The sequence below is a fragment of the Peromyscus leucopus genome, chromosome 19 (assembly GCF_004664715.2).
Source record: "Peromyscus leucopus breed LL Stock chromosome 19, UCI_PerLeu_2.1, whole genome shotgun sequence".
In the NCBI taxonomy this organism is placed as follows: Eukaryota; Metazoa; Chordata; class Mammalia; order Rodentia; family Cricetidae; genus Peromyscus; species Peromyscus leucopus.
Window position 1 is genome coordinate 24217812 of NC_051079.1, and position 23158 is coordinate 24240969.

The 23158-nt window shown below is 43.4% G+C and overlaps 1 protein-coding gene and 2 non-coding genes across 3 annotated transcripts; all 3 read right to left on the reverse strand.

The window, feature by feature from the left end:
• Window positions 1-1256: 1256 nt before the first annotated feature.
• Window positions 1257-20648, reverse strand: Hspa9 (heat shock protein family A (Hsp70) member 9). The gene is made up of 17 exons (XM_028886785.2): window positions 20458-20648; window positions 18933-18991; window positions 18437-18524; window positions 17263-17444; window positions 15807-15931; window positions 14922-14995; window positions 14724-14830; window positions 13249-13411; window positions 12528-12620; window positions 7591-7800; window positions 5956-6183; window positions 5060-5164; window positions 4154-4271; window positions 3108-3202; window positions 2525-2617; window positions 2182-2322; window positions 1257-2022 (listed from the first exon to the last, which is right to left on the reverse strand). The coding sequence occupies exons 1-17, from the start codon at window positions 20536-20538 to the stop codon at window positions 1945-1947; spliced, it is 2040 nt and encodes a 679-aa protein (XP_028742618.1). The 5' UTR covers window positions 20539-20648; the 3' UTR covers window positions 1257-1944.
• LOC114705151 lies at window positions 5461-5533 on the reverse strand. The gene has a single exon (XR_003736358.1). It is a non-coding gene; the product is annotated as a small nucleolar RNA SNORD63 (small nucleolar RNA).
• On the reverse strand, window positions 6883-6947 carry LOC114705152. Its single transcript, XR_003736359.1, has one exon. It is a non-coding gene; the product is annotated as a small nucleolar RNA SNORD63 (small nucleolar RNA).
• Window positions 20649-23158: the final 2510 nt, after the last annotated feature.

Consider the following 23158-nt stretch of genomic DNA (forward strand, 5'->3'; position numbering starts at 1 on the left):
ACTTAGGACAATCCAAGTGGTAGCTTAGAAAGTACATGAATCTGTATGTACTTTGCTAACATTTTTTACTAAAAAAGTTTGAGTTGAACAACCTGAAGTTTCAGCATTACCTTGCTGTAAAACTAAGCCTAGAAAGATTAGAGGAAGAGGGTCTAACCAAGCACTTTAGAAAGGGGGAAACATTTAGTTTGCATTCCAACATGGGTATGAATCATTCAGCAACCTAAGGGGCTGCAACAGAACATGGAAATTGGAATTCCTTGCTTCAGCTGAGGCATTTACCTTCCGATCTTGGACTCAATCACCACTGGCTGTTTTGTCTACATCTTTTTTTTTTTTTTTTTTTCCTTTTTTTCCAGACAGGGTTTTTCTCTGTGTAGTTTTGGTACCTGTCTTGGATCTCACTCTGTAGACCAGGCTGGCCTCAAACTCATCGAGATGCACCTGCCTCTGCCTCCTGGGTGCTGGGATTAAAGGTGTGCACCACCATTGCCCAGCCTTTTCCTTTTTTCTGTCTACATCTTAATGACAGTGAGTTGTGTGTGGGATTTGTTAATTCCTTACAGCATATCTAGCTGTATGTACTGTTATTTTTCTGTCTTGGAAACTCTAATAACCTCATCCCTATCTCAAAATGTTTGAAAGCTGATGGGTTTGGTGGTACAGGCCTTTAATCCCAGGACTCTACATAGACCCTGTCTCAAAAAATAAAGGGTTTATATAGAAAAAGATCGACAGCACATACAGCTCTTTGCAGCATGACTGTTAGGGCTCAGCCGCCTATAGCTCCATGGGGTCAGCACTTGTGTACATAACTGCAGACACACAAGAAAAAAGTATACAAAGTGATCGTTCTCAGAAGGACAGCTGTGAGAACACATCAAGGATGGGAAAGCAGAAAGGAAGAACTTTGGGCACCTGTTCCAAGACTCAGAAATGAGGATGTAATACTAATGACACTATTGCCTTTAAACCAACTGCAATTTTGTTAAAGCTGCAAACACCTTGCTCAGTATTTTTCCTAGACAGATGACCACGAAGACTAGATTTGTTTGTGCCAGTCCTTTGAGACAGGGTCTCACTTTGTAGCCCTGGGTGTGCTTCTGCATCAGCATACATGCCAATATATTGTATTAGACCCTCCACATCTTCAGTGTATCCACACTTTTAGCCAATGTTAGAAAGTCATTTTCATTTCTCCCTGCAAACTGATAGTGTAGTTACGGTCCTGAAGCTACTGACATTTACAAAGGAAATCAAGATGCTGTTGGAATTTTATTTAAAAAAAAAAAATCCAGAATGGATGAAAAGAACAATCATCAAGGATATAGGTGCCGGACATAGGCCAGCCAAGAGGAGAGCTAGAAACGTATGCTTTAGGACCACGAGACTTCACTCTCTTGTATCTAAGTTATGGCTAACAGAGCTGTTATCCATTGACCTAGCTTCTGCACCTACAAACCATGGCACAGGTAGCCTAGTCTTACAAGGCCTCAGGTGAAGGACCAACCACGTTCACATAGGCCATTCTTTATAGCAGTACTCTTGGCCAACAAGGATCTACATATAGTCTCAATCAAGGTCCATGACAGACTACCTCCACTGGATGTGAAATGGGTTTTACACCTTGAAAACATGGCCACTTCAGCACAAACCAGATATACCTTAATAATGATTGGTACACAGCCCCATCCCACCCCTTCACATGCGGCTGAAAATAACAGGCTAGTGACAGAACAGTATGAACCTGCTACTGCTGAGTTATTCACCCATTAAATGAGTTAGCTAATTGTCACTAAACTTATATATTAAGGAAATTATATATAGAATACTGCAAAAACACAGTAAAAAGACTGAAGTTTGCCCCTTTTCTGCTCGGGAAGTCCCTTTACTCCCAAGCTTCATGGTATGTTGTACTTCTGGCTCCACAATGCACTGCCACTATTACTGTTTCTCCTCCTTCTGATCTTCCTTCTGTTCCCCGGTACCGGAACTTCCAGAACCTTCCCGCTCAGATGCCATCTGTTGAGAAAGTATTTGAGAATCACATTAGGCCTAATAGTTTGCTCTGTTCAACACACCTCATCCTGTATTTATCATTCTCTCCCCTGCCTTGCACACCATGGGACTCCTCTGCCTTTCCCTGTAACATGGACCAAAATAGCCCTCCAGCCCTTGTACCTTTTTATATGCCATCTCAAAGAGTTTCAATGATGCCTGCTGAAGTGAAGATGCTGCCTGTCTAATGTTTTCTCCTGTTTCACTGTCCTTTCGAGCAAGGAGTTCTCTCATTTTGGAAATCTCTTCCTTTAGCTTGTTGCACTGGAAAAGGCAAAACACAATAAAATAAAAATCCTTTTTCTAAATTCTGTCTCATTTCATGTAGTTTACTATTCAAATTTTTGCCCCCCCTACCTCTACCCTTTATTTGTATTTTTAAAAAACTGAATCACTATCAAACCCAAAGAAAAACCAGCTTCAATGAATTGGTGAATATTCTCTTCAATTATTTTAAATAACTTACCTCATCAGCAGGTAACTGGTCCTTGAATTCTTCCATCTTGGTTTCTGTATCATGAATAATTCCTTCAGCCATATTAACTGCTTCAACACGTTCCTTAGAAAAATTGTGAGTTTAATGTAACTGACTTTCCAATCACCAAGTTTCCTTAACTTCTATAGCAAGTGAGACAGTATAAGTTACTTGTCACACAGATAAACAGTAAAAAACGATAATGACTGTACTTAGAAGCACTCATGATAACCTGAGAAAGAGTTGACTTGGCTTTTTTTTTTGGAGCTAAGGACTGAACCCAGGGCATTTCAAGCACTCTACCACTGAGCTAAATCCCTAACACCCCATTGACTTGGCCTTGTGACAGGAATTTTGACAGTGTAAGAGAACAATCCAAACCCAGTATGTGCCCTTAATCCCAGGTCCTAGGGAGGCTGAGAAACGATAAGGTTGTGGAATCATCCTGACTACATGGTGTATCTCATATTAAACAAGTCATAAAATAAACTAACAACAGGAGATGAGAAACTCAAGATCAGTGACCTGCCCATGGTCTATTGTCAGTTTTACCAAGTTCAGCAGAGATAATCACCTTCTTTCTCCGGTCTTCCTCAGCATATTTCTCTGCGTTTTTGACCATATTTTCAATATCATCTTTGCTTAGTCCACCGGAAGACTGGATTACAACTGGAGTTAATGAAAAGAAAACTCTTTACTGCACTGAGCAGTAACAGTACACTGGGCATTGTGCACACCTTTAATCCCAACACTCAGGAAGCTGGCATCTGAGTTTAAGGCCAGCCATGGCTACAAAATAAGACCCAGACCCCAGTCATTCCCCCTGCAACCCCCTTCCAAAAAACCCCACCATTTAAGTAGCTAATCTGAATAATTCAAATTATGAACGTTAATCATTCATTGTCTTTTAAGTAAATTGTATAAAAAGATTAAGTAGTCAGCAATCCACAAGGTCAGGCTTGCCTTTTTGCCCTCTCCTAATGTTAACTTATAAAAATATAATTCAGAGATCTATCCCAGCATTGAAAGGGACATGCAGATCTCATTGTTTGAGGCCAGCCTTGTCTATGCAGCAAGTTCTAGGCCAACCAGGGATACAAAGTGAGACTCTATCTCAAAAACAAACAAAAACCCTAGAAATTCACTTCTGCAAGTATAAGGTTTAAAAGTAGCAGCTATCCTTACCAAAAAAAAAAAAAAAAAAAAAAAAAAAAAAAAAAGAGGGGCTGGAAGGGGCTGGTTCAGTGCTTAAAAGCACTTGTTCTTGCAGAAGACCTGGGTTCAAGATTCCTAGCATCCATACGGCAGATCATAACTGTCCATAATTCCAGTCCCAGGGCATCAGACATGCATGAAGTACAAGAAATACATGCAAGCAAACCACCCATACACATAAACAAAGGCAGCTAGCTCTAACATCTGGAAACGGGCAGTGTGGTAGCAGCCTCCCTAAATAGGGTAGAAGAGGCATACAAACAGAGTATGTACTTCCCAATAACGGCCACCTTAGTTTTCCTTGATGGTAACTAAACCCAGGGCATCACATATGCTAGAAGGGACTCCACACCTTGACTAAGTCCTCAGCCTCATACCTCATTCATATAACTGGTAAATACTTACTCTGTTGCTCACGTCCTGTTCCTTTGTCTTTGGCAGAAACATGTACAATCCCATTGGCATCAATGTCAAATGTAACTTCAATTTGAGGGACTCCACGAGGGGCTGGGGGAATTCCAATCTAAAATAAACATCCAGAGTGAGCTCTTTTCAGAGACTCGTGTGCTCCCATTTCCAAACAGGACAACCAACCACTTGCTTCCTAAAACAAGTGCTGTCTTCACTTAATGTACAAACAACTTGAGATTTCAGGTGATATAGTTTTAGTGCTTTCTGAAATCAACTGGGCTGTATAATAGCTGTATGTGCCTAGAGTTGACAGTAAAGGAGGAAACTTCTCCACTGTAGCAGTGCTGACCCAAAACAGTAAGCTATCAAGTGTTTTTGAAACGAGTAATCATGCCACAACTAATTTCTGAGTTAGCACTGCTTCTGAATCTGAACATTTCCATGGCTTTTATAAATTTAAAGTATTGAAAGTATAAAGCACTTTCAGGTAAAAAGTGAATGTGGGGGGGTTTCATAATTCACCTATGAAAACTGTTTTTTGAAAATAACAACAATATGGGCTGGGGAGATGGCTCAGTGGTTAAGAGCACTGGCTGCTCTTCCAGAGGACCCAAGTTGAATTCCCAGCATCCACATGGCAGCCAACTGTCTGTAAGTCCAATTCCAGGGGATCTGACTTCTTCTAGCCTTAGAAGGTACTGTCTGTACTTGATGCACAGACATACACGCAAACAAAAACATCCATATGATAAGATAAAACCTTAGTAAAATAGTTTAAAAAAAAAAAAAAAAAAAAAATGCCAGTATTCCTGTATGTCAGCAGTTTGGAGAGGTTAGAATACTGTCAGCTTTGCCAACTATAGGACCAAAAAGCATGGTATTCAGATTCAAAATACCTACCAAAGTAAACTGTCCTAGAAGTTTGTTGTCTCCAGCCATCTCTCGCTCTCCCTGACAGACTTTAATCTCTACCTGAGTTTGTCCATCAGCAGCGGTAGAAAATACCTAGGGAGAAAGAAAACCTTCTTAGTTGGTAATCTAATCTATTTATACAGAAGTGGGTAACCAGAGAAATTCACATTCTAATACTGGATGATTCCTAATGTATATTACTCTCAGAACAAAGCCACATACCTCTACAAAGGCAGGAATAGGACTAGTGTAAAAGGGCACACAGTGGCTACTGTTTCAGCTGAACAAGTATGTTGTACACAATGATGCTTTTCAGTTGAAGGCATCAAAACAAGGGTTTGAAATACTGGTTTGCTAGCCCAGGGAAACAGGATCAGAGACAGGTATCATGTGCTCAGTCATAAGATGTCATCACATACTTTTTTCAGAATGATGTGTTGACAAATACATACATCACTGCACAAATACCACTGACAGTTTGAGACATGGTCACACTACATGGTCTAAGCAGTTCTCAAACTCAATTTCCATATCTCAACTTCCCCAGTGTTGGGATGACCCAATCCACAAGAAGTAATTTTTCATCTAAGACTATGTCATGTCCATATATTCCTGCTTGGTAATACACAATCCAGCCCCTATCACCCTGAAATCAAGCCTACCTAGTCCCATGTCTCTAGCCACCAGGCTTTTTATAATTTGCTTCTGATAATAGAATAATACAGAGAATTCATTAGCAAAACAAAACCCCAAAACACGGGGTTCTCAAGCCACCCACAGCAAGTGTGGATTTAGAGACAAAATTTTAAAAAGTTCATAAAGTGGCTGCAAGCATATCACTCATAGAACTTTAAACTTCTGTTACGAGGGAGGACTGCTCTTACCTGGCTCTTTTTGGTTGGAATGGTGGTGTTCCTATTAATAAGTTTGGTAAAGACGCCTCCTAGAGTCTCAATGCCCAGAGACAGGGGGGTGACATCTAGGAGCAGCACATCGGTGACATCACCAGCCAACACACCTCCCTGAATGGCAGCTCCGATAGCTACAGCCTCATCAGGATTAACAGCTTTACTTGGGGCTCTGCCAAAAAGATCTTGCACCGTCTGCTGAACCTATACACCGAGGAGAGAGAACTTGTTAGCCACACCTGAGGCAACCGCTGGAGTGAGACAGAACACTAAGATGCCATCACAATCAGATGGACTCAGATCCAAGAATGCGGACTTCTTGTTCGTGTTTGACAACTTCGGAGTATCTCACTCACTGTCCACTTAGAGAAGTGTTTGCTTCAATTATCTGGCTTCCCAGAGGACATTAATCATTTGAAACAGAAGGCACAAGGCAAGGGATTATAAAATACAGTCTAAGGCAGATCTCTGTGAGTTTGAGGCCAGCCTGGTTTAAAAACTGAGTTCCAGGACAGACAGGACTGTTTCACAGAGAAACCCTGTCTCAAAAAACAAAAACAAACAAACAAACAAAAGTCTACATATTCCAGATAATTAATTGAAGACCAATTTGAAGGATGTAGTAATATCAGTTCTGTGGCTGATCTGAGGGATAGTTTTTGATCTATGTTTTAAAGCTAACACAAGTACACAACATCTTGGGATAATTTGTTAATATCAATGTATCCTCCGACCAGAGTCCTAGGTCTAAATTTATTCTGTACCCATATTCCAATATCCCAGCATTTCAACAGAGAAACAAAACCACCCACCAACCACCACCAAAAGCAGTAACCACATCATTAACTTGGGCCCAAGATAATTCTATCCAGCTACCAAGGAGCAACTGCACCTTCAACGGTCTGTGCTCAGTCACTACTTCTCTACACATGTTTTCAGAATGATGTGTTCATAATGCATCATCGCACAAACCATTGTTGAAGAAACGCACGTGGCCCCAAGTACTATGCTAGGAAGATGTGTCCAAAACATCTCCTAAAGAATGATTATCATCAAGGCTTGACAACATTATCTTTATAAGACTGGGCTTAAGATTCTCCCTGATATTCTTGCATCTTTTAATTAAAATAAACTAGCCAGGCAGTGGTGGCACACACCTTTAATTCCAGCACTCGGAAGGCAGAGATAGGTGATCTCTGTGAGTTCGAGGCCAGCCTGGGCTACAGAGTGAGTAGTTCAGGAATGGCTCCAAAGCTACACAGAGAAACCCTGTCTCAAAACAAACAAACAAACAACAGCAAAAAAAAAAAAAAAAAAAAAAAAAAAAAACCCACAAAACTAAAAAGGTTTCTTGGTGGGACAGAGTGTCACTCTAGCTGAGTCTTGCCTGGAACACCACCATCCTCCTGCCTCCTAGGTGCTGAGATTACAGGAGTGAGCCACTAAACCCAACTAAAAGCACTTTTTGATGAGGTTAGTCTCATCCCCTTTCAAGTAACCAGGTAGAATGGATCATACTCATGTCCACACACAACATAAACTATCTGCCAAGAATGCATTATGTACTGACTTTTTCTTTTTTTCCCTATAAGGAATACCATGAGTACATACCTTGGGCATCCTCGTCATGCCACCAACCAGAATCACTTCTCCTATGTCACTCTTGCTGACTTCTGCATCCTGCATAGCTTTCTGGCATGGAGCAATAGTCCTCTTGATCAGATCTGTGACAATGCCTTCAAACTGAGCTCGAGTCAGCTTCATATTCAAATGCTTGGGTCCAGAAGCATCCATTGTAAGATACGGCAAGTTGATGTCAGTCTACACAGAAAATATTTAACTACAAGTCAGTAGGGAGACTAATCTTAATACTCCAATTAAGGTCAAGACCATACCCTAGGGTAAGATGTAGAGAGCACAGAGTCAGCCTCACTAAATTCCTAAGACGCAGGGGAAATATACTGAAATCTACTTTAATGGGGGCAGGGGGGTGTCTCTACATATTAATAATGAAGACTGGGGCAGACAAGCTTAAGAAATTATCATTTGACAGATGTGTCATGGCAAAAAAGATCTTTAAGAAACACACTGTGGCTGGGAGGTGGTGGCACACACCTTTAATTGCAGCACCCAGGAGGCAGAGGCAGATGGGATCTCTGAGTTAGAGGCAAGCCTGGTCAACAGAGCGAGTTCCAGGACATCCACAGCCGTTACACAGAGAAACCAAACACACACACACACACACACACACACACACACACAGAGAGAGAGAGAGAGAGAGAGAGAGAGAGAGAGAGAGACAGACAGACAGACAGACAGGCAGGCAGACAGAGACAGAGAGAGAAACCAACAAAAAAAAAAAGCGAGAAAGAAAGAAAAAGATAAAAGAGGTCCATACTGTGTGGGGGATTGTCTTTCATACTGAGTTTTAAGAATTACCCCGGCCGGGCAGTGGTGGCGCACGCCTTTAATCCCAGCACTCGGGAGGCAGAGCCAGGCGGATCTCTGTGAGTTTGAGGCCAGCCTGGGCTACCAGGAAAGGCGCAAAGCTACACAGAGAAACCCTGTCTCGGAAAACCAAAAACAAAACAAAACAAAAAAAAAAAAGAATTACCCCATGTCTGCACTTGGTAGTTAAGAGTGCTTGCTGTTCTGGCAGAGGACTTGAGTTGAATTCCTAGCACCTATGTGGGGTAGCTAACTAACTGCCCATACTTCCAGTTTTGGGGAATCTGATACTCTGTTCTAGCTTCCATTGGTACTTGCACTCACCTCTCCCTATACATTTAAAAAAAAAAAAAGAAGAAAGAAAGAAATTCCATGTGCATAAATAAAAATGTTCTTTATCACCAGGTGATAACTGTGCATGTCTTTGATCCCAGCACTTGGAAGGCAGAGGCAGGTGGATCTCTGATGAGAATTCCAGTCTGGCCTGGTCTACAGAGCAAGTTCTAGGACAGCCAGGACTGTTACAGAGAGAAACCCTAAGGGGCAGGAAATGATGAGAAATCAGAAACAAGAGGAATGTTCTCCATCACCTCTTAACATATGCAGACCAAGTTCTAGGAAATTAGTGTTACAGATGCTCTTAGAAAAACCAGGACCAATGTACACTGGACATGCTGGTACTGCCTGCAACCTAAGCCCTCAGGAAATTATACATTCAATCATCTTCAGCTATAGTGAATTCAAGGCCAGTCTAAGCTTCAAGAGACCTTGACTGAAGACATCTGACTTGACCATTACATCCATAGAGAACAAATAATAACTAATATCCAATAAATTCCAAATCCCATAGCTTGGGGTGCTATGTGTATAATCAAGCATATTTAAATTCAGTATGGTAAACATATATAGTTATATAAAAATATCTTAATAAAATTTACCTAGTTAGTATTATGCTCCTGTCAATGGCCAATTGCTGTGGATTATCGTTCTGTATAAATAAAACACTAATTGGCCAGTGGCCAGGCAGGAAATACAGGGGGGACAAGGAGAGAGAAGAATTCTGGGAAGTGGAAGGCTGAGTGTCAGAGACACTGCCAGCCACCGCCATGACAAGCAGCATGTGAAGATGCCTGTAAGCCATGAACCACATGGCAAGGTAGAAATGGATTAATTTAAGCTATAAGAACAGTTAGCAAGAAGCCTGCCATGGCCATATAGTTTGTAAGCAATATAAGTCTCTGTGTTTACTTGGTTGGGTCTGAGCAGCTGTGGGACTGGTGGGTGACAGATTTGTCCTGACTGTGGGGTAGGCAGGAAAACTCCAGCTACAGCCAATAAAATAGTTGGCCTAAGAGAAACTTGAGTCCTTTTTTTTTTTTTTTTGGTTTTTCAAGACAAAGTTTCTCTGTTTAGTCCTTGCTGTCCTCAAATTCAGAGACAGGCTCAAAACTATCCTATCCTTAACATGCTGGATGCTACCACCTTCACCTTTAAGTAGTTTTAAGTAGTTTTCCTAAGCATTTATATATGCATTGATCTAGTAAACCTCACAATTCTAAGAGGAAGTTACCACTCAGCCTCACTTGCAGGTTAAAAAAAGAAGTGAAACAATTAATTTAAAACCACACAGCTAAGAACCTTATGAGTGGGGCTGGAGAGATCCCTCAGTGGTTAAGAACACAAACTGCTTCAAGGCAGGTGTGGTGGCGCACGGTTTTAATCCCAGCACTTGGGAGGCAGAGGCAAGCAGATTCCCAAGGCTGTCAGCCTGGTCTACAGAGTGAGTTCTAGGAAAGCCAGGGCGACACAAAGAAAACAAAACAAACACTGGCTGCATTTGCAGAAGACCAGAGTTTAATTCCCAGCACCCACATGACAGCTCACAACCACCTATAACTCTAGTCGCAGCTCTGACACCCTCTTCTGACCTCTGCAGGCACCAGGCATGTATGTAGCACAGACATACATGAAAGCAGGTAAAACACCCATACACATAAAATGAAATAATAATAATAATAATAATAAAATCTTCTGTAGACCAGACTTGGCTTTGAACTCAGCAATCTGTCTGCCTCTGCCTTCCAAGTGCTAGGACTAAAGCATGTGTCATCACAGCCTGGCTGATGTTAATTTTCATCTTCCAAAGTAAACTATTAATTAAGTCTGCTGAGATGCTCCTAAACTTTACAGATTTACAATCACAAGTGTACACTGACTTTGCTAAATATACCTTGCTAAAGTGCTAAAGGCTATAAAATATTCCTCAGTAAGATACAGCCACGTAAAAGTAGCCAACATCTTCTCCTGGTATCAAATTCTAAGATTTATATATTTCTCTTTACTGGCAATTTCACATCCTCTAAACCACAACCCTAAAAGTTATTTATTAAGTCACACAAGTTGTCACTCAGCAGGGAAAATGATATCAATATCCATGATGATTATATACAACTTTGTAACTACTCACAGCCACTTACAACATTGAAGGTTTGGGAGCTAGGGCACAACTCAAAAAGGTAGATTATGTATACAGCATTCAGGTTCAACAAGTTAGTTAGCAACAACCACTTACCCAACAGCTACCATAGCCTCCTTCTGGTAATCTAACAACCTAAAGCAGTCACAGGATTAGACCATTCAAGTTCTACCCTGGTGAGCCTGCAACCTAGATTTTTACACTAGTCTACTTGGTGGTTAAGATAGGGAAGCTTCACCTCTCGGGACTGAGGTCAACAAGCACAGAACTCAGAGGTGGAGCAAACCTGTCCTTCAAAGGGAAATTTGCCTTCACATGAGAGGCAGATTTTTCTTTACAGCTCACTTTCTAAAATGGTGATCCAATTTATTAAATGACAGAGAACTAGCAATTCATATAATTCACAATGTAGTACATTCATGTGAAAACATTAATTTTCAAGTTAATAATTCTAATAATTCGCCACACTGTTTTTATTAATGCCTTGCCTTTTTTGGAGGGATGATGAGATCTCTATCGCTCAGGCTAGTTCAAATCCAGGACCTTCCTTGCTTAATCCCTGGGATTAGGGGCATCACCATGGATTTTTCATCAATGCTTTGAGGGTGGGGGGATATAGAGCACGGGGCTAGCAAATGCTGAGACCCTGGGATCAATCACTAGCCCCAATGAAATAAAACCCATTTTTTTTCCTTTTTTTGAGACAGAGTCATACCACATAGCACAAGCTGGCTAGAACCCACTATGGACCCAGGCTTGCTCTGGTAATACTCTAGCCTCAACTACACCAGGCTTTCCTTTTCTCATCGTGAGGATGTAACTCCAAAGACTTTATCCATGTGAGCTAAGTCCTCTACCACCGAGCTACCATCTCCTGTTCTAGAAATCCTCATCTTATTGGATGTGGTGATGCATGCCTTTAATCCCAGCATTAAGGAGGCAGAGACAAGCAGAACTCTGAGTTTGAGGGGCTATACAGTAAAGTCCAAAAAATAAAAAGAAAGAAAACCCCCAGTTCTAACTTAAAATATCCAATTTTGTTCAAATCAGACCTATAAGCTCTTATTAAAAATGTTTAGCTCAGGGGCTAGAGAGATAGCTCAGCGGTTGAGCACTTGCTGTTCTTCCAGAGGACCCAGGTTCAATTCCCAGCACCCACATGGCAGCTCACCACTGTAACTCTAGTCCCAGGGGATCTGACACCTGCATACAGACATGAATGCAGGCCAAAACACCAATGCACATAAAATTAAATTAAAAAATGCTTTTCTCAGGGCTGGAGAGATGACTCAGTGGTTAAGAGCACTGGCTGCTCTTCCAGAGAACCTAGGTTCAATCCCCAAAATCAACATGGCAGTTCGAGGATCTAACACTCTGTTATAGCCTCTGCAGAACCAAGCACACATGTACTACAGATATACATGCAGGAAAAGATCCACATGCATAAAAATCTACCTCATTCATGAAAAAGAACTGATCATCACATTGTTCTCTGGCTCAAGATTCTTAGCAAACAGAAAACTGTACAGAGTCTACACTGACACTAGGTAAATTAGAATATACCATTCACATAAGTTTAGGCTAAAATACCCACCAAAACAGTTCGGATTTGTCCATGACTCACCTGCACAGATGAGGAGAGTTCACACTTAGCCTTCTCAGCAGCTTCCCGAACTCTCTGAAGTGCCATGTTGTCTTTGGTCAAATCAACCCCTGTCTACAAAATAGGATTCATGAGACAATTAATAGAGAAACAGCAATGATACAGAAGATACTTTGTTTGCTTATGAAAGGACCATCCCTTTATAATAAAAAGGAACACAAATCATGAGGCTTTATGGGCTAGGGGATAGAATTGGGTGGAGATAGTACACTCCTTTAATCCCAGCACTTTCAAGGCAGAGGCAGGTGGATCTCTGTGAATTATAGTTCAGCCTGGTGTAGAGTTCCAGGACAGCCTAGACTACACAGAGAAACCCTATCTTGAAAAACCAAACACACAAACACCCCCCCACACACACAAATTACCACCTGAAAAATAACCTAGTATGAATCAGTTTTCTGATCTACCATTAGTAGACTGAACTCCCATCAACTCTTCCAAGCTCAAGGTCTCTTAATTCAGAGTTCCTAAAATTCTTCTCTAATACTGTAACCAATATACTTCTTTTGTTCCCAATCTAGGGCGCTATATGTAACTAACATGGTTCAGTTTACCCATGAACATGAATGTAATTAGTTACCTTAGCGCAAAAAAACTATTCAGAAAGCAAAAGAACAATCTGAACAAAAAATTCTGAACCTCCCCCACAAAAGCCTACACATTAACCACAATGGTAACTAACCTCTCTCTTGAACTCCTTGACAATGTGCCGTAACAACGCTTGGTCAAAGTCTTCACCTCCTAAGAAAGTGTCCCCATTGGTGGATTTCACCTCAAAAACTCCTTTCTGAATTTCCAGGATAGAGATGTCAAAGGTCCCACCACCTAAATCATACACTGCAATGCTAGAAAGGAAAGAAAAGCCAAAACAAATAATTTTTAAAACCTTAAGAAACAAAACCTACTACAAAGGAATGAATTCAATAACCAAAGATTAATTTAGAAATATTTAATAATTTTGAAATCTAACAACCCTAAATGACATGTCTGTTAACATATGCATTGGTAACAAAGAAACGACTAAAATTAATAGCATATAAACCATGATTCCCAAAGTATTTATCAACACCCATAACAACAAAATTAAAATTGTCAAGGGTCCCAACAGTAAAATGGTCTTGAAAGAATGAAAAACACAGACCATACATACAAATTTGGAGAGAATAAGTACATTTTTAATGCATTTCTGTGAAATGGAAATAATATAGGATAAATCTTATAGCTTTTATAACTTGGTTCACAGTTCAGGTTAACACACAGCACAAGCTTAGTGGTGGTATCGCACAGCCTTGATCCCAGCACTCAGTAGGCAGAGGAAGGAGGATCTGAGTTCAGAGCCAGCCTGGTGTACAGAGTTCCAAAACAGGCAGGGATACCAGCAAAACCCTATCTTGAAAAACAAACAAACAAAAAATTTACAGCACAAAGGCTGGCAAGATGTCTTTTTAGCAGGTAAAGATCCTTGGCTCCAAGCCTGATTCAATCCCAGGAAACTACATGAAGGAGAGAATTAGTTCCTCCCAGTTGTCCTCTGACCTCCACATGCACACTGTTAGGAACATGCCCCACCACACACGAGGGGATGGGCTGGAGTGAGCTCAGCAGTTAGAAGCACAAACTGCTCTTCCAGAGGACCAGTTGATTACCAGTACCAACACACCAGGTAGCCATATCCACCTGTAATGTAAGCTCCAGAATCTGACACCTCTGAAGGTGTGTGCAATAACATGTATAGACCCACAGAAACACATTTATAATTGAAAATAAGAGAATTTTTTTAGCCTCGCAGTGGTGGCACACGCCTTTAACCCAGCACTCGGAAGGCAGAGGCAGGCGGGTCTCTGTGAGTTCGAGGCCAGCCTGGTCTACAGAGCGAGATTCAGGACAGGCACCAAAACTACAGAGAAACCTTGTCTCGGAAAAACAAAACCAAACCAAACAAAAAAGTAATCTTTAGAAAGGGTGAGGGCACTTGCTGCCAAGCCTGACCCAAGACTCATTTTGGAAAAAGGCAAAAGCCAGCTCACACATTTTATCTTCTGACGTCCACATGCATGGCATGGCATGGCACATTGCACCCACACAAACTTTAAAAATGTAGAAAAAATTACATAAAAACCCGTAATTCAGGTAAGAATATTTACTTTATTAACTTACACTTTATCTTCAGACTTGTCCAGACCATAGGCCAGAGCAGCAGCTGTAGGTTCATTAATCACTCGAAGCACATTTAGCCCAGATATCTGGCCAGCATCTTTAGTGGCCTAGAGAAAGTAGAAATAAATGTATCTTTCCATCCTTTAACTTTGGCACCTTTTTTCCCCCAGGCAAAAAAAGAGGTATAATTAACTTTACCTGTCGTTGTGAGTCATTGAAATAAGCAGGGACAGTGATCACAGCATTTTTTGCTGTGTGACCCAAGTAATTTTCTGGAAAAGAATGAATTAAAATTCAATTGTGGCACTATGTCAGAAAAAAATAAGCATCAAAATTACCAATGAAGCCTAATATTCCATCTCTCATCCTTTTGTGGAGTAGCAGACAATATTTACCTCCTCTGTAGCCTAACATGGAGACAGACCATGTAGAAGACACTGAGCACTGTACTGTATGTACCCTGTACTCTGGCACCAGAGAGGCAGCAGGAGGAAGATGAGTTTAAGGCTGTCATGGGTTACACAGTTCAAGCCTACAATCTTGGCACTGGGAAAGCTGAGGTAGGAAGACCACAAGTTTGAGGCCAGCCTTGGCTACAAAATTAGTGCAAAGACAGCCTAGACTACAGTATGAAATTTAATCTCAAAAACAAATCACCCTAACCACTGTTAGCATTTCAGAGGCTACAACTGTAGTATCAGACGCTCAAGGCAGCCTGGGATGCGGTCACCAGCAACCCATTCCCAAATGTTAGGAGGCCTAGGAAGTATTTTTGTGTAACTCAGCAGCAGAGGTGGGATAGGCTGGAAATTCCAAATTACCTTAGCATTTCAGTCAAGATTTATCAACATCGAATGACCTTTAGACTGAAGTTTAACGTGTAGCTTTCTGTACTTTAACAAACACTACACTGCCCCCTACTGAAAAAGGGACAGATTAAATCTGCAGATTAAAAGTCCCAAAGCTTTGCCATTCCTAACCTTTCTGTGCAGAGCTTCTGACCCCATAAGCTACAGCACATGAATCTATAAACTCAGAGGACACTGCACTTCCAGTTTCCCAGAATGAACTACATCTACTCACCCGCAGTCTCTTTCATCTTCATCAACACAAAGGCTCCAATCTGACTTGGAGAATAGAGTTTTCCATGAGCCTCAACCCAGGCATCACCATTAGAGGCACGAACAATTTTAAAGGGAACATTCTTACTGAAAGACAAAAAGAACTGTCTAAGAAAACTGGCTGGGCGGTGGTGTCCCACGACTTTCATACCAGCATTCATGAGGCAGAGGCAAATTTCTGAGTTTGAGGCCAGCCTGGTCTACAGAGTGAGAGCTCCAGGATGACCAGGGATACAAAGATAAACCCCAGAGGAGGTGGGAAGAGAAAACTTGACTGGCAGTGAGACTTACCACAGCAAGGCCATCATATATCTACCCATTTCAAATTATTATTAAAAAAAAAAAAGATGGCCAACAAATGATAATTTCTAGAGACCTTTTCATTAAAAAACCTTTTTAATTACTAATATAAGCCTGATGATTTTTGTTATTGTTTCAAAAATTGTCTTGGCAGTTCTGTTTGAAAATGACAAAGTATTCACAGGCATGACACACAAAAAACAAAGCATGCTCACATTAAAAATCTGTACACAGCCAGGCTTGGTGGGGCACACCTTTAATCCCAGCAATCAGAAGGCAGAAGCAGGTGAATCTCTGTGAGTTTGAGGCCAGCCTGGGCTACAGAGTGAGTTCCAGGACAGCCAGAACTATAGAGAAACCCTGTCTCCAAAAACCAAAAATAAATAAATCAAATAAGATAAAAAAAAAAAGAAAAGAAAGAAACAGACACACACAAAAAAAACCCCAAACAAACAAAAAAACGAGGCCAGTGAGATGTCTCAGCAAGTAAAGGCTCATACTGCCAAGCCTAATGACCTGCTCTTCAACACCCAGGACCTACATGGTAGAAAAAAAGAACAGAATCCTGCAAGGTGTACTCTGACCTCCACCTCCACTCATGTGAGGTAGGATGAACACACCCACAAACAAAAATGTTAATAAATAAAAGCTTAGCCAAGCGGTGGTGGTGGTGGTGGTGGTGGTGGTGCAGCACGCCTTTAGTCCCAGCACTCAGGAGGCAGAGGCAGGCGGATCTCTGAGGTCAAGGACAGCCAGGTCTACAGGCTGAGTTCCAGGACAGCCAAGGCTCACAGAGAAACCCTGTCACAAGCAAATAGTAATAATAATAATAATAGAAAGCAAAGGACTATGCATCCACACATGTAAATAACTTAAGGATGCACAATATAAAATATGCCGTTACCAGCCTTACGTAACTGATGACGACAAACATCGTTCAGGAATGTCTCACAAACCTTAATGTATCTTAACCTAATCTGTGAAAGCACAAATGGGCTTTTAAAAACTGTTTACTCTTCTGGTGGAGATGGGAATTTCTCCCAGAATAATAATGAAAGGTGACTAAGGTGTTCATAGGACCTCGATCAAAGCATTCTGTTGTTTTTCTTATTACTCACGTGTCTTTCTGTACTTCAGGGTCATCATAGCGACGTCCAATTAGACGCTTAGTAGCATAAAATGTATTGTTTGGGTTTGTGACAGCCTGTCGCTTTGCTGGCATGCCAACAAGTCGTTCTCCATCTGCTGTAAAGGCAACAACAGAAGGGGTAGTTCTGGCACCTTCGGCATTCTCCAGGACCTAAAATTCCCAAAGATAATGATTGAGATACTAGTCATCACGGGCATCTTCATAGCAGTGATTTAAGATACGACCACAACTCAAATCATAAAACAAATGCTGAAAGGACAACACACTAAATTGGCATGTTTTACTGCTGGGAATGCTACAGAATATCAATTCAAATGTACAGAAGTCTATGGCCATACCACCTTGAATATGCCTAATCTTGCTAAATGTATGTGGAAGCTGAAGTTTCAGAAATAGAGGAAGAAGGATAAGCAGCATAAATCAGGACTAAGGGCGGGCTTCTCTTTTAGTACCAAACAAGCCAGACTCCTCTAAATAGCCCAAACTGTTTCAGACAGGTCTTAGGAAAAGAAGACGCACGAAGGGCCAAGAATGAGCAGACACAACTGTAGAATTCCAGATGCTCTAAGTCTTGACAGCTCAAAGAAAAAGGTCTGTGTGTCCTGAGGGGCTCCAACAACCTCCACATAACACAGACACCTAAGCCTTGCTTGAATCCAAACAGCAGGCCACTTCAAGTCCTCTAATGGCACCATCACCTCCACCTCTGGGAATCACCTTTACATCCTATTCTGGAAAGTTGTAGTCATTCAATTATCAATAGCCAAAGGTTAATTCCTAAGCCTAAAATAAATAAATAAAATAAGAGCAACTTTAAAGTGTAAATTAGATGTCTGGAGTAGAAGCTAATAACTGATGTTAGCACTGAATAATCTACATTTGAGGCCAGCCTAGGATATACAGGGTCTGAGGAGAAAAACCAGCACAAAACTGAATTAAGCATCCTTTTTTTGGGGGGTGGGGGGAGGGGAGGGCTTTTTCAGAACGGAGTTCTCTGTATAGCCCAGGCTGACCCCAAACTCAGAGATTCCCCTGCCTAAACGTGTGTACCGCCATGCCTGGCTCGAATTCAGCATTCCTAAGCAGCTAATGCCAGACTGGAGACCTAATGACCGAAGGCTTCCAGGTTTTTCCAGACTCACCTTTGCTTGTTTGCCCTCCATAACTGCCACACAGGAGTTGGTAGTGCCCAAGTCAATACCAACAACGGCACCCTTAATTGCCTCTGATCTGTAAGAAATTTAAATGCTACAGTTATATCAACAATAGTCTCCAACATAAGAGGAAGAACTGTGTTTTATGTTGGTGTTGTTAACAATGGCACATTTCAGGGGCTGGAGAGATGGCTCAGATGTTAAGAGCACCGTCTACTCTTCCAGGACCTGGGTTCAATTCCCAGCACCCACACAGCAGCTCCACAATTGTCTATAACTCCAGTTCCAGGGGACCTGGCACCCTCATACATGTGGCAAAACATCAATGCACATAAAACAAAAAATTATTAAGAAAGTGGCACATTTCATAAACTACAAATACAAATAAAGTTATATGGAGAAAATTATTAACAAAATGTACAGATCACAGCCTAGGATTCAATTAATATGTATTTTTTCTCAAAGAAACTGAAGTTATACTTACGCATAATCCCTTCTTGAAACAAATCTAAAAGCTTCATGACTAAGGCCATTCCAGCCATCCTGAAGGGGGAAAAAAAATTGCATCAGCCATTAACTACACCAGTAAACTTGGGCTTTTTCCAATTACTACTCTGACAAACACATGCAAGCTTTAAGATTAAGCAGTAGCCTGTATAAAGCACACAATGAGGACACCTTAGTATGTAATATATACAGGTATATAGCTACATATCTATCACATATCTCCAAGTTTTCCCGATAGGCAAACATAAAATTGTCTTAAATTACCAAAAAAAAAAGAAAGAAAGACCCAGCCAGAAGGAGGTGGTGGCACATGCCTTTAATCCCAGCACCCAGGAGGCAGAGGAAGGCAGATCTGTAAGTTTAAGGTCAGTGTGGTCTACAGAGCCCCAGGACAGCCAGAGCTACATTGAAACCCTGTCTCAAAAAAACCTAGAATAAAAAAAAAAAAATTACATTGCAATAGAGACTTTTTCAACTTTGACACTATTGATCTTGTACCAATATTTGCTAAGCATGGAATGCTTACAAGCAACTCTGGCCTTTACCAACAAGAAACCATATATATGAAGTGGCCCTCAAAGTCACGACAACCTGGAAGCTAGGGATGCGCCTCCGCCCCTGGGGTGGGGAGGACAAATGCTGGAGAAGACCTGATTAAGGAGCTGCTATTCAAGAAATTCAAAATTATTTTACAGTTTCGGGGCCTGGTGGCAAACACCTTTAATTCCAACACTTGAAAGCCAGAGGCAGGCCTGGCCTAAGTTCCAGGTCAACCAAGGCTACTACACAGTGAGAGTGTAGTAAACTCACAGCCTGTGCCCCTGATTACGTGTGCACTCCAAGGCACTGGAGACCCTGCCGAACAATTACTTGGGAGAGCTACAAGTCTCATCCTCCAAAGACGTACTTTTTCTTATTTCAGATCAAGATCTGAAGCCCTTTTCCTGTTCTATTACAATCCACAAGTGCATCGAAGACATCCAAAAAAAAAAAAAGGGCTCTAAGGTTGGAGCCAGGCGTGGTGGTCCACACCTTCAGCCTCAGCACTCGGGAGGCAGAGACGGGCGGGCGGGTCTCTGCGGAATCTACGGAGTCCGTTCCCAGGCAGCCAGGCCTCCGAAGACACCCTGCCTCCAAAAATGAAAATAAGTAAAAAATAAAAATAAAAAGAGAGTTGGGACTGTCCTGCGGCTCTTAAGGCAACAGACCCCAGCGCGTAGTTGTGCCTTCCGACCGACAGCATCCAAGGCGCCACATGCTGGCTCAGGAGGACCGCTACCTCGCGAACCGGTGGGGTGAAGACTCCAGAACGCCAGGCATTGTGACTCAGCAGAGCCCGGGGGGCAAAGCCCTCGCCGGGGCCGGCTTCGCTGGCCACCGAAGGGCCGTTACCTTGCTTCGCTCCCGATTTCTCCTAGAGTCTGACCCCGAAGGGCAAGGCCTGCCGCCCTCGCTCACGTCCCGGCCCCGAGCCCCTTCCGGGAGGCATGGCAGTTCCTCACCTGGTGACGGGCGGCCGCGGGGCTCCGGGAGGCTGCGGTGCCCACGAGACGCGCGGCCGCGGCCCTGCTGGCGCTGATCATGGCGGCGGGACGGAGGGAGTACGAGGGCAGAGACCAGACGACACCCGACAGGCCCGGAGCTGCGCGGCTCGGCGGCGGCTACGCTTCTGGAAGCCTCCAACCACGTGGGGTGGGGGTGGGCGGGGGCTGGCCGCGGCAGCCCGGAGGCCCCGCTCTTCCGCCGAGGCGCCCAGCGCAGTCGCCTGACCAGAGACCGCCCGGCCGCGGCTCCCGGGACCGGAGCCCGCCGCGAGCACGCCCATCGGCACGATGCTCGAAAAGCCCCTGTCCTCTTCTCACGGCTCCCGCGGCTGTGGGGGCAGAGGGAAGGGAGGCGGAGAAGAGGAACCCACACGGGCAAATGCTTCAGACAGCCCCGGTCCTTCGCGGCAGGAAAGACTCAAGGTCACACGGGATAAGTTACGAAAAGATTACAGTCGCCTTGCGTCAGTTGCGCGGGAGGCGGGGCCTCCTGCGCCTGCGTCCTGGGCGCCCGGCGGAGGCCCTGGAGCGCATGCGTGAGGGGGCGTGGAGGAAACGGGGTTAGGGACGGAAACCGTGGCCTCTATTGGATGCCCCGGTGCACGCGAGTCGGCCCCAGAGTCCCCGGGGGGGCGCGAGCTCGCGCGCCTGGAACTTTCTCCTCGGGCCTCCCCTGGCCGCGGACGCCATCTTGTCCCGGGGCTTTGTCAAGGGCGCCTTTGTTCCCGCGCTGACCGTTCGTTCACAGCGTGAAGCACGCTCACGCGGGGACGGGCACCCCTTACACCAATCTGTGCTGCACGGGGCGGCAGCCGGGGCGGGTTTCCAGTCCCCGGGGCAGCAGCATCCGCTGCACGCCGCTTTGAGCCTCTGGAGGCTGTCCTGGGGACGGTGAGGAGCGAACTGCGCGAGCTGCTGCTCCTTCCTCCCCCGCCCCAGTTTGCTGGGCCACGGGTGCCCCTGCGCCTCTTTAAACCTCGCTCTGGCCGCCAGGTGCCCTGGTGTCAGTTACCGCCGTGTGACTTTTCGACGGGGTCCACGGTGGAGGGGGTGGGGGAAGGACAGGGTGGCTCTGGGTGGCCCTGGCTGCCCCGAACTCGCTCTCTAGACTTGCTTGGCCTTGAACTTGCGGAGGTGCAGTCTCTACCTCCTGTGTGCTGGAATTAAAGGCTTGCGCCACCCCACCCAACCCTAAACCACATACTTTGTATCCTTAGGTGTCCCCAAACTCAGTGTTATACTGCCTGACCCTCGCAAATGCCTGGATTACACACATCAGGTATATCTAGCCAGATAGAGACTTTTAAGGGGAAAGAATTGAACAAATCTTGTGTCAGGTTTTCTCAGGGGCGGTAAAAACAGTTCAGTGATTTAAAGACAGTGAAGTTGAACTTGGTTTGGGAGGTAAGCAGTTTGAAGTCGATAGGAAACTGCTGGGTGGGAAATGGTTACACACGCCTGTAATGCCAGCACTTGGGAAATGGAAGTAGGAAGGCAAGAAAGTCATCCTTGACTTCATCACAAGTTCCAGGCCAGCAAAAGCTACATGAGACTGCCTCCAAAAAAAAAAAAAAAAAAAAAAAGTAAAAGTGGTCATTGAAGGGACTCTGTGGTAGGCATGGCTCTGGCAGGCCTTGCCCTTCTCCCCAATTCCCTCTGCCTTGTTAAAACCCGTTAGATTACATTCCTGAATCTAGCCCCCAAGGTCAGTTCCCTTATTTGGCCAAACACCCTTCCACCCCCACCCCAAGGCTACCAAGGTTCACCTAGCAAAGTACTGAAGTCCAGCAAACAAAATCCCCCTTTGGCTCACCTAATTAACATGTCCAATTAAAATTAAACACCTCATCCTAACACGGGGTTTCCCCTTGTAACTTTATAATCTGCCATTTTCCTATGTGTCACGCCTATTTCCTCATAACCAAAGGCAGTCCTTTGTCCCTCCGGGACAAATATACCTGCTCCCTTCCCTCCTTCCCTTCCCCTTCCCCCTCCTCTTATCTCCTGTGTCCACCTCTTATTCCCTACTGAGGGGATCTTGTCCCTCTGAGGCAAATCTCCTTTGTGCTGAGAACTTGGTCTTGGGGTCCTGAGCCGATACTTTTCTTTGCTGTCATCAATATGACAAATTGTGAGGAGAGTGTGGGTAAACTAGGAGGTAAAGAAAATACAGTTTACATTATGAAAAGGATGAAAGTGAAGTTAAAATATCTGGGCATGGTGGTATAAGCCTCCAGCACTTGAGAGGAGATAGAAGCCTAAGAATCAGAAGTTCAAAGGTCATCTTTGGTTACATGAGTTGGAAGCCAGCTTGATGACTATATGATTCTGTGGCCCTGTTTCAAAATCTAAAAATTGAAAAGGTCAAACATAACAATTAGTCATAGCTAACGCAGTTTCTTTAAAGGCCTGGTGTGGTGATACAAGCTTGTAATCTATCCCAGCAGTATGGAGGCTAAAGTAGGATCTGAGTCTTAACACAGGGATCTGAGTTTAACACAGATACATAGTAAGACCCTATCTCAAGTAAAAGGATTGGTTGGTAGAGTGCTTGCCTAGAATGTACAAAAGTTATGGGTTCAATCTTCATCACTCAATAATCAGGTGTGATGGCACACACTTCATCCCAGCACTCCGGAGACTGAAACAGAACCAGCGT

Coding starts and splice junctions, on each gene's coding strand:
- Hspa9 (XM_028886785.2), bottom strand. CDS start 20,538: ATGATCAGCGCCAGCAGGGCCGCGGCCGCGCGTCTCGTGGGCACCGCA. Junction 18,992..20,457: donor CCGCGGCCGCCCGTCACCAG/GTGAGGAACTGC, acceptor TTCCCCCTTCAG/GATGGCTGGAATGGCCTTAG. Junction 5,165..5,955: donor TTCCAACCAAAAAGAGCCAG/GTAAGAGCAGTC, acceptor CTTTCTCCCTAG/GTATTTTCTACCGCTGCTGA.